The sequence below is a fragment of the Miniopterus schreibersii genome, assembly GCF_964146895.1.
Source record: "Miniopterus schreibersii genome assembly, chromosome: 16".
Classification (NCBI taxonomy): Eukaryota; Metazoa; Chordata; class Mammalia; order Chiroptera; family Miniopteridae; genus Miniopterus; species Miniopterus schreibersii.
Window position 1 is genome coordinate 35351968 of NC_138116.1, and position 11372 is coordinate 35363339.

The 11372-nt window shown below is 54.5% G+C and overlaps 1 protein-coding gene across 1 annotated transcript; it reads left to right on the forward strand.

Annotated features, from left to right (window-relative positions):
* Positions 1-813: 813 nt before the first annotated feature.
* On the forward strand, positions 814-10805 carry ALOX15 (arachidonate 15-lipoxygenase). The gene is made up of 14 exons (XM_081161412.1): positions 814-1122; positions 2960-3164; positions 3450-3531; positions 3629-3751; positions 3914-4017; positions 4200-4360; positions 4978-5121; positions 6296-6505; positions 8124-8210; positions 8307-8476; positions 8653-8774; positions 9335-9435; positions 9558-9725; positions 9835-10805. The coding sequence occupies exons 1-14, from the start codon at positions 988-990 to the stop codon at positions 10012-10014; spliced, it is 1992 nt and encodes a 663-aa protein (XP_081017538.1). The 5' UTR covers positions 814-987; the 3' UTR covers positions 10015-10805.
* The last annotated feature ends 567 nt before the right edge of the window (positions 10806-11372 follow it).

Genomic DNA, 11372 nt, shown 5'->3' on the forward strand with positions numbered 1-11372 from the left:
AGCAAACGTTGACCCCCGTGAGCCTGATACGGTGCTACCTCCAGGGGAAACAAAAGTGAGTAATTCGTGCTGGAGAGGAGCTCCCCTTGGTAGGGGGTATGGACATGCAAACAAACTACTGTAGTATTAAGTGCGCAATAACAGAAGCATGCACAGGGTGGGAACAGTAGAGAGGAAAGCCGATTAGCCCTGGCGAGGGCAGTGGGGCAGGGTGGAATGGCCAGGGAAGACTTTTCTGAAAAACTGGGGTCTAACCAGGGTTTAGAAGGCTAAGTAGAATTTTCCAGGAGCAAAGACTGCAGACAAACGACATGGTGGGTTCTGGAAAACACAGGGCTGCAGCCCAAAGTGGAGAGGCCGGGGAGGAGGGCGGGGCGCAGCGGAGTGTCGCGGAGGAGGGCAGGTGGGTTAGCGAGAGCTCTGAATGACAGAAATTTTGTATTTTCAACCTGCAGGCAGCAGAGAGGCCAGGCCATGTGCGCTAGAGAGGAACGAGCCCCGGAGCCTTGCGCGGGGAATAGACACCAAGTGTTCGAATCTGGCCAAATTAATCTGGTGGCCCGAATGTTCCTTCCTCAAACGCTGCTGCAGACCAGGCCTCCTGACTTCACCATCCGCCCCTACGACCCTAGGCATGACCGCTGGCGGGGGTGGGCCGCCCTGCGCGGCCAGCGAGGGTGCGTGTGCGCGCGTGTGCGTGCGTTTAGATGGAGGGGCTTCCCGGCCACGCACCATCTGCCTGCTGGGCTAATTCCTTCTTGCACGTTTTCTGCCCAAATCCTCTTCTGCTTCCCCATTCCCCCCTCCTCCCTCAGAGATAGTGTTTGCACCCGGTACCCGGCCGGGGCCCCGCCTTCTTGAGCTGGGGCCGAGCCATCCATCCACGCCCCCGGCCCCCGCGAGGCTGTCGGGGGTGGGGTCCCGGGCCGGGTTATTAGGCGCGCCCGCTCTTCTCCCCCTCAGACGGCACGGACGTCTTTCTGGAAGATGGGCGTCTACCGCGTCCGGGTGTCCACCGGGTCCTCGTTCTACGCGGGCTCCAACAACCAGGTGCAGCTGTGGCTGGTCGGCCAGCACGCGGAGGCCAAGCTCGGGACGCGCCTGCGGCCGGGGCGGGGCAAGGTGAGCTGGCCGGAGGGGGGCTGCGCCCCCAGCCCCGCGGCCGTCAGTCCCGGGGACCAGACGCGCCCGCTGCTGACGGGGCCCGCGGGGCCGAGCGCGGCGCGCGGCGGGCGCTCATGGGGGGCCGGGCCCCTGCGCGTGCAGGGATGCTGCGGCGGCCCGCGGTCACAGAGCCCTCTCTTTTTGCAGGGAGCCTGAAGCGGCCGTGCGTCTCCTGTACCCCCTACCCCCCCATTTTTTTTCTTGAATGAGATTTTATCGTTCCACTAACTTATGCATGATTGATTCTTCTATGTGTCCTGCCCGGGGATCGAAGAGGGAACTTCGGTGTGTCAAGGGCATGCTCTAACCAGCTGAGCTGCCCCGGTCAGGGAAGTTTCCTCTATTTTTTTTCTTTTTTTTCTTTTCTTTTCTTTCTTTTTTTCTTTTTTTTTTTTTAAGAAAAGTGTATCTCTATTGATTTCAGGGGTGGGGGAGAGAGGTAGGAACGCCAATGGTGAGAGAGTCATTGACCGGCTGCCTCCTGCACGTCCCCCACTGGGGATCGAGCCCGCAACCCCTGACCGGGAATCCAACCGCGATCCCCTGGGTCCCAGGTCGGTGCTCAACCGCTGAGCCACCCCCGGCCCCGCGTTTCCTCTGTTCTTAAACGCAGCTATGTCAAACCTCTGCGGGGGCTAAACCGCCTCGGCGGGGCGGGGTGGGAGAATCGGGGGTGGGGGTTCGGAGCTGAGAGCAGAATTTCCTGACCCGCTTCCCTCTCCCATCACATCCACCTGTTACTCACCCCTGGCTCCTGTTGCTTTTTTCTTCTGCAATTCCCACCCCCAAGTTTCCATCGCCCAGCCAGCTCTCTCCAAGACCCCCAGATCCGGATGTCTGTCCCACGGACGCTCAAAAGGAACACGCCCAAGGGAGGCCCTCCCCCTGCCCCACCTCTCCCGCAGCCTCCCCCGTGTCACTCGTGCCTGCCCCTCTGTGCGCCTCTAACCAAGAACTAAGCGCTGTCAGTTCTGTCTCCCCGACGTCTCCGGCACCCGTTTCCTGATGTCCGACCCAACCGCGGCCACCAGTGTCCCCTTGAACCTACGTCACTTGGCCGTCTCCTCTCCTGCCCTTCTGCAGCCAGAACAGCTTCTTCCAAATACATTCCCACCCTTAATACCCCCTCCCCCGTCAAACATTTGAATGGTTTCTGCTCGTCCTCAGGACCAGATTCAAAGCCCTCGGGTTAACCTTTGAGACTTCGCCATCTGGTCACGCTCTTCTCCCTCCCGCTCCGTGCGCCGCTGCACCCGGGCGCGCCCTCGCTCAGCCTCCGCTCTCTCGCTTCCTCTGCCCCGCACGCACTCCTCCGACCCCTTCCTCGCTCTCCCTCTCCCTGGTTAAACGCTTCACACCTAGAGGTCTCCGCTCAGGCAGAATGTCCTCCGGGAATCCTGCCCCCAGGGCGGGCGGGGGCCGCTACCGCCTTGGAAATGGTGGTGGGGGCGCCCAGGTCTCCCCGCTATCACTGCCCGGTCACCGGCGTATCTGCCGGCGCCACCATGCGCTCGCCTAGGGCGCGGCGCCGACGCCCGGCGCCCAGCTCAGCGCTTAGTACAACCAGCGACGAGAGCGCGGAAAGGGGGCAGGAAGGAGCGCGTCTTCCCTCCGCCGCCTCACCGCAGGCGGAGGGCCGCGGCGACGGGTAGGGGCCGGCGGAAACGCCCTGTGCGCGCCCCCTCTGCGCCGCTCCCCCAGAAGCCCCGCAGCGGGGCCTGCGCGGGAGCTGGGATCAGTCCCAGACCCCTTCCGGCCATCGGCATTGGCGCTGAGCCTCTCCTGTCGCCTGCAGGAGACGGAATTCGAGGTGGACGTGAAGGAGTACCTGGGGCCGCTGCTGTTCGTGAAGATACGCAAATGGCACCTCTTACAGAACGACGCCTGGTTCTGCAACTGGATCTCCGTGCAGGGCCCCGGGGCCAGTGGGGACGAGTTCAGGTTCCCATGTTACCGCTGGGTGGAGGGCAACAGCGTCCTGACCCTACCCGAGGGCACTGGTGAGGAGGCCTCTGCGGCACAGGAGACGCTGGGGGTCGGGGAGAGGAGAAGAGGGAACAGGACCTGGGGGCAGGAACCCGAGGGCTGGATCTTTTTGGCTGGCGGAGGAGGTGGGCTGCTGGAGTTTGCATGCAGCCACAAGGAGCCTGGGAGGGGTGTGAGGCTGAAGGGTCAGATCTTCCCCCCATCCCCGCAAGGGTGGGCTGAGAAGGGACCCCTTTCAGGGACAGGGGGGAGGCCCTCAGGGGAAGCCCCATGGTCCATGCCTTCCTCCGCACTTGTAGGCCGCACGTTGGCAGACGACCCTCAAGGCCAGTTCAAGAAATACAGGGAGGAGGAGCTGGAAGGCCGAAGGAAGCTGTACCAGTAAGTTAGCCCTACCTCTGCCCCCACTCCTCCTGACCTCGCAGGGAGTCCCGGGCCCTTCCTCACATCAATGCCTGATTTCATTTCTGCACCACAGATGGGGTAACTGGAAGGATGGGTTAATCCTGAATGTGGCTGCGGCCAATTTAGGTGACCTTCCGACAGATGAGAGGTTTCTGGAGGACAAGAAAATTGACTTTGAGGCTTCACTGGCCAAGGGGTGAGAACCATGGGGGCAGGATGAGAGGGAGGGAGGTGTCCTGGTCCACTGGAGGCCAGGGGGTCCCATGGACCGCAGAGGGCTGGGCTAGCTCAAGGTGGGTGCCTGTGATGTGTGATACTGAGAATAACACTCAAATGCTTTGCCTATCCTTACCTCAAGGCTGCTCGACCTCGCTGTCAAAGACTCTTTTAATGTTCTTGCTTGCTGGAATGATCTGGATGACTTCAAGAAGATTTTCTGGTGTGGCCAGAGCAAGCTGGCTGGTCAGTATCCCTAACCCAGTACTTCTCCCAGGACCCTTACCACCCAATCTAGGGAACCAGGGCTGGGAGACCTGAGGTCTGGGTCCCTCTGGTAGACTGGGGTCAAGAGGGGATGGTTTGGTGGGGGTTAGAAGAACCAGGAACTCAGATCTCACAATGTGCTCCACAACTGCCATCCCCAGTGCAAGTGCGGGACTCCTGGAAGGAGGATGCCTTATTTGGGTACCAGTTTCTCAACGGGGCCAACCCCATGTTGCTAAGGCGCTCCAGTCAACTTCCTGCGCGCCTAGTGTTTCCTCCAGGGATGGAGGAGCTGCAGGCCCAGCTGGAGAAGGAGCTGCAGGTATGGACATGATAACCCAAAGGAGGCCACACAGTGGAATGGGAGTGCGGTCAGTGCTTGTGCCGCTTCGGGGTCCACTGTGAGCCCAGCTTGCCACCGGATGGCAAGAGGGAGTTCTACAGGAGAGATCTTGAGTGATCCTGGAGGTGTGCAGCCACATGGCCTTCCTTCTCGAATGAGAAAGGCATGTTGTGGAGGAGGGGTCGAGTGTGTGATGAGTGACATGAAGAAATAACTGGGCCTTGGTGCTAGGAATCTGAGGGAGTGTGGGTAAGAGAAGCAGATCATGGGTGGGGCTACTACTCAGGAGTCAACATAGACCAAGTGAGAGAGAAAACTCATGGATTATAGGGTGAGTTTTGAACCCTGGCTCTGCTGTTTATAAACTGTGTGATTTCAGGCAAGACGCCCATCTTCTTTTATCATGTTTCCTTTTTTATAAACCTGGGGCTAATTCAAGTGCGTGTAAGACTTATGTGAGGCCATAAGCATGTGATTTGGACCTAGCATGGAGTGGGTGATGGAGTTAGTTTCCCCCTTTTTCTTCTCCCTTTGAGGAGCCAGGGTGGGAATAAGATGGCCTGTGCTGATAGCCCTTGCCCTCTGCCCCCATCCAGGGAGGCACACTGTTTGAAGCCGACTTCTCCCTGCTGGATGGGATCAAGGCTAATGTCATCTTGTGCAGCCAGCAGCACCTGGCTGCCCCTCTGGTCATGCTGAAACTGCAGTCTGATGGAAAACTCTTGCCCATGGCCATCCAGGTGAGAGGATTCCTGCTTCCCCGTGGTTGGCCCTCTCAGCTCAGCCCCTCAACTCAAATTCGCTGAGAATTCACTGGTGCTAAAGCACTGGGGGTGGCATCAAAGGCGGCCATGGGCAAAGCCAGAAAGGCGCAGTCCCGCTGGCGAGACAGGCTGGGAAAATCTAAATGCGCTCCAGTACTGAGGAAGCACCTGAGAGTGGGGACAGTCTGGGAGGAGTCACGGGAAGTGGGGTGGGCACGAGCCTTGGGGGAGGAGCAGGACCTCCCCCCAGGAGAAGATGGGCTGGGCAGAGGCTGAGGTGTGCTGAGTGTGAGAAGTTAGATCACCAGGGGACAGCTGGGCTGGAGTGGTGGGGGTTAACAGGAGGTGAGAGGGCCCAGGCTGCAATGGGCAGTGATGCCAAATGAAGGAATATAGACACAGGAAGCTGCTGTAGGCTGTTGTGAAAGATGCTGTAGGCACATTCTGTGTGTCCTTTGGATTAGGATAGATTGGAAAAGGGAGATGCTAGATTCAGAGATTATTAGGGTAATATGCTACAGCAATTGTCCAAGATGGGGGTGATGGAATCAGTTGTGGGGAATAACTGTGGGGGTGCAGAGGAAAGATGAGTGGGATGCAGAGGAAAATTGAATGGGCCTGGGTTCAAGGAAAGAGAAAAGGAAGAGTCAGGCAAGGCCTGCAGAAATAGGACAAATAGAGGAAAAGATGCTAGGGTGGGCTTTTGTCTGGCCAATTATGAGGTAATGGGAGACACTCAAATTGTTACCTCTACCTAGTGACTAGCTGAGAACTGGAGACTTAGTGAGCTGAGTAGGGGTGGTGTTGAAAGATCAGAGAGAAGCTGAACTTTCTGAAAAAGTGTGGGATAAAGGCAGCAGAGGGTTTGAATCCTGTCCACACTGAGGGGCCTGAAAGGGGAAGTGGAAGCCAAGGAGGTAGTGGAAGAGCAGCTTCTGCAGAAGGCGGCGCAGAGCAGCTTGTGTGGTTAACGCGCTGAGTGGGTAGGAAAGGCTGGAGAGGGATAGCGGCTGTTGGGAGTAGCAGCAGTGCGATGGAGAAAGCTAAGCAAATTTGGGGAAGAAGGCAGCGGTTAAATATGCAAAGGAGGGGACTCTGCTGGGCGCCTGGCACTCATCCGTCTCTTCCCCACCCTGTATCCTTGCTCCAGCTCCAGTTGCCACGTGTGGGATCCCCACCACCACCAATTTTCCTGCCCACGGATCCCCCGATGGCCTGGCTCCTGGCCAAATGCTGGGTCCGTAGCTCTGACTTCCAGCTTCACGAGCTGCAGTCTCATCTTTTGAGGGGACATTTGATGGCTGAGGTTATCGCTGTGGCCACCATGAGATGCCTTCCATCGATACATCCTATCTTTAAGGTAACACCTTATCCCGTTCTCTCCTGCCTGCCCCTCTGCCCCATGGCACAGTGCCGCCTCTGGAGGCACCTTCTCTGTGGCATCTCAGGGTGCAGGGAAAGCCAACCAATGACAGACAAGGGAGCAAGGGGGTGAGCATGGCTTCTCTGCATTTTCAGCAGGGCGACATCACCTCCCAAGGAGGTGAAAATGATTTCTTGGCAAGGTGGGTGGGGTGGGAGGTGAGAAGTCGTACTCTGTGTATAAAGCACAGACAGATGAGCATACGGCACATAAACAGTACACACGAGTGACAGGATTCCATCCCAAAAGAGGACCAGGGAAATAACAGAGGACACCTTTCCAGCCAGTTTTGACCGATTCTAAAATAATAACATGCAGGCCAGTTAGATGGGCTCAGGTCCACAACAGAAGCCCCCCCCCCCCTTTTTTTTTACAGACAATTCGAACCGAGTATTTACCTACTAATTTTTCTTCGTGGGTGCCTCCAGTGGGGCAAGAACCATTCTAGATGCCTGTGCTAAGCAAGCCAGGCAAGGCCTTTGGGGATTTTCATTTCTATTTAGGGCTAACAGGCAGTAAAGATGGTATCATGACCTATCAGCTATGATAAGCACAATGCAGAGAATGGAAGCAGAGTAATGTGGTGTCGAGTCCAGATGGGTGGTCAGGAAAGGCTCCCTGAGATGACATAGAGAAGGAGACTATGAGGAGCCAGCCATGAGATGATCAAGGTGCACAGTGTCCTGGGCAGAGGCAAGAGCTTAAAACAGTGCAAAGGCCCAGGGCAGGAATGAGCTTGGCATGTTTGAAGACCAGAAAGAAGGTGACTGTAATGGACAAAAGGGAAAGGGTAGGCAAGGAGGTTCTGGAGGTAGGCGGCTTAGAGCCTGCATTCTCCACGGAGGCAGTTATGCCCCAGGCGGTGAAAGGGGGTCCAGGACCGTGGGAAAGTTCTGGGGTGCAAACAACTTTTAATGTTTTATGTATAAAGCACATATATACACATAGTACATAACAGATATAGTATATTTGTAGCATTAAAATTACATGGGGGTAAGAAGAGGAAAATATCTGAAAAGGCTCTTTAAAGGAGTGATAATGAAAAAAGGTTGAGAAACTTTGAACTAGAACTTGAACAGTCTTTTTTTAAAAAAATATATCTTTATTGATTTCAGAGAGAGGAAGGGAGAGGGGGAGAGAGCGATAAAAACATCAATGATGAGAGTCATTGATCGGCCGCCTCCTGCACGCCCCCGACTGGGGATTGAGCCGGCAACCCGGGCATGTGCCCTGCCCGGGACTCGAACCATGATCTCCTGGATCCTAGGTCGATGCTCAGCCTCTGAGCCACCCCCTGCCGGGCGAGCTTGAACAGTCTTATATGAAAAGAAAAGGAGGGTTATTTCTTTCCACTATCATACAGCAATAAGGCAATGGTTTATGGAATGAATTACAAATCAACTGGACACTCTTGGTGTCGAGGGGCCACTGAACTTCATGCCTCTGCTTTTCCTGAAGACCTGGTGGTACCTTTCCTGCTCTTCAACTGCAGTTTCCTTTGAGGACGTGCCACAGCTCTCTTCTGACTTTGCCCTTCCCTGCTCTCTTCCTACAGCTGATAATCCCCCACCTGCGATACACCATGGAAATTAACGTGCGGGCCAGGGCAGGGCTGGTCTCTGACCTGGGTATTTTTGACCAGGTATGAAGGGAGAAGGGGGGTTCTGGAGCACATGCTCCCCCGGCCCTGGCTCCAGGCAGGTGGCATTGCCTGACCCGGTCCATCCTTGTGTCCCAGGTGGTGAGCACCGGTGGAGGAGGCCACGTGGAGCTGCTTAGGCGAGCTGGAGCCTCTTTAACCTATAGGTCATTTTGTCCCCCTCATGACCTGGCTGATCGGGGGCTTCTGGGAGTTAAGTCTTCTTACTACGCCCAGGATGCCCTGCGCCTCTGGGAAGTCATCTCTCGGTGAGGCAAGGGGAAGGCAGGCCGGTGGGGGCGGGTGGACAGCGAGAGGCTTGGGAGAACAGCAGAGTTTGTGTTGGGGGTCTGCGGGCCCCGGCCTGGCCCTGTGGACAACTAGCAGAGGGCCTGGAGGCTCCCTGTCAACTTCGGCTCTCTTGGCCCAACCCCTTGGCCGACAGCTATGTGGAGGGAATTGTGAATCTTCACTATAAGACGGACAAGGCGGTGAAAGATGATCTTGAACTGCAGACCTGGTGTCGAGAGATCACTGAAATTGGCCTGCTAGGGGCCCAGGACCAAGGTGAGTTGAGCCCCTGCCCTGAGACCTCCAGTGTGAGAGTCTTCCTTGGAACATCCCCAGAATCCTCCCTGCTTCTATTGAAACCTTCCAGAAGCATGTCCAACCCCTATTAAATGCCCAAAGGCCTTTTTTAGATTCTTATGCAATAAGTACTCCTCTAGGTCCCAGATCCAGTGGGACCAGTGGTTGCTCATAAATGTTAGTAACTGGCTCTCTGGGGGGGGGGGGGGGGAGCCCTGATATGTAGCATTTGCCCATTTCCATCGTGTAAATATTTTCACCATAGCTACCATTGTGATGTCAACCAGCTTGCTGAATACCTGAACATTTAATATAACTGACTCTTGTGAGCCAGTGTGAGCCATACCTGTACCCCATTGAGTGGGGCCCTCCCAGGAGATCTCTCCATTTCCTCCACCCCAACTCACACGTCAATTCCCACAATAGTTCCTCAGAGTCCTTGACACCCCTTCCCCCTCTCTCGTTCTCCCTGCTCAGCCTCTCTGAGCTCCACCTCTATTCCTGGCCTCACAGCTTCTAACTCTCCTTACCCCTGGCAGGGTTTCCCATCTCCTTAGAGTCCCGGGACCAGCTTTGCTGCTTTGTCACCATGTGCATCTTCACCTGCACTGGCCAGCACTCCTCCGTCCACCTGGGCCAGGTACTTATTATAGGAGGGCAGTGGGCATTTGCACCTGGAGTGGGGGGTGTGTGCTGTGTGCAGGTGGCTAAGGGGTTTTTATGCTTAGCAGACATTGAATCTAGATATCTGCCCCTCCTTAGCTGGATTGGTATGCTTGGGTCCCTAATGCACCCTGCACGATGCGAATACCCCCACCGACTACCAAGGATGTGACACTGGAGACAGTGATGGCAACACTGCCCAACTTTCATCAGGCTTCTCTCCAGATGTCCATCACTTGGCAACTGGGCAGACGTCAGCCCATTATGGTGAGAGCCATGTGCCTTGGTCCCTGAGGAAGGGGGCAGCTCTGGGGCAGGGTGGCACTCCAAACTGGGGACCATAAGGCTCTCAGCTGCCTTTTTCTCTCTATCCCAGGTGACTCTGGGCCAGCATGAGGAGGAGTATTTTTCAGGCCCTGAGCCCAAAGCTCTGCTGAAGAAGTTCAGGGAGGAGCTGGCTGCCTTGGATAAGGAAATTGAGATCCGGAATGCAAAGCTGGACATGCCCTACGAGTACCTGCGGCCCAGCATAGTGGAAAACAGTGTGGCCATATGAGCACCCCAGCCTTCGGCTGGTTCCTCATCCCTTCCCCCCACCCCACAGCCCCATCCCCTAGTGCTTTCAGTCTTACCCTCCCCCACCACGCCGCTTCTATCTCCACCCTCCCTAGAGAGTCGCTTTTTCTTTGCAGATGCCTACACACACCACCCAGGGGCCTTGTTTCCCATTTATTCCTCCCTCCTTTCTTATTGCTTGCCCCCCCCATCACTGGGGTCTCCCAAAAGGCAGATAATAGTCACATTTCTATAAACTGTTTCAAGAATGGACTAGGGTAATAATACATATTACTCCACATTTTTTATCATTTTGAATCTAATCTGAGGTTACTGACCACAAAACGATATTTTAGACTAATGAAAGAAAAAAGAAACGAGATAAAACTATCCTAAATCAAACACTGGCAAAAGAATATAGCACGTCTTTTTAACTCGGTAGGCTGTACCACACGTCCTGAAGCTAGACACAACACAGAGCAAACCATTAACACAGCAGTTCTCAAGATTTTCACTTTGTGACTCACTTGGAAAATCGTAACTGGTTAAAGTCAAGAAGCTGCTCCCCGGTGGAGGTATTCGGCCATGGGAGTGTCAGTCTGAGGGTCCATATTTAAACCCCTTTCAGTTGGCCAGTTGGGAGGCTCCAAATTAAAATAACTAACTGGAAAAATAGTAAAAAATCTCATGGTTATTTTAATGAGTGACAACAAAGGAATCGATAAATTCCAACTTCTGTATCTTATTAAAATTTTGGAAAAATAAACATGGAAGTTTGTTTTTTTTTTTTTTTAATTTATCTTTACTGTTGAAAGTATTACAAGTGTTCCAGTTTTCCCCCCATTGAGCCCCTCCACCTCGCTCCCACTCCCTCCCCAGGCCTTCACCCATTATTGACTGTGTCCATGGGTTATGCATATACGCATATAACTTGTTTGGTTAATCTCTTCCCACCCTCCACCCCTCTTCCCTCTTCCCTCTGAAATATGATCGTCTGTTGCATGCGTCAGAGTCTCTGGATCTATTTAGTTCATCAGATTGTTTTGTTCATTAGTTTCTTCTTAAAGAAGACCCTTCAACATTTCCTGTAGTGTTGGTCTGGTGGTGATGAACTCCTTTAGCTTTTTCTTATCTGTGAAGCTCTTTATCTGACCTTCAATTCTAAATGATAGCTTTGCTGGGTAGAGTAATCTTGGTTGTAGTTCCATGTTTTTCATCACTTTGAATATTTCTTGCCACTCCCTTCTGGCCTGCAAACTTTCCGTTGAGAAATCAGCTGACAGTTGTAAGAGTGCTCCCTTGTAGGTAACTAAGTGCTTTTCTCTTGCTGCTTTTAAGATTCTCTCTTTGTCTTTAACC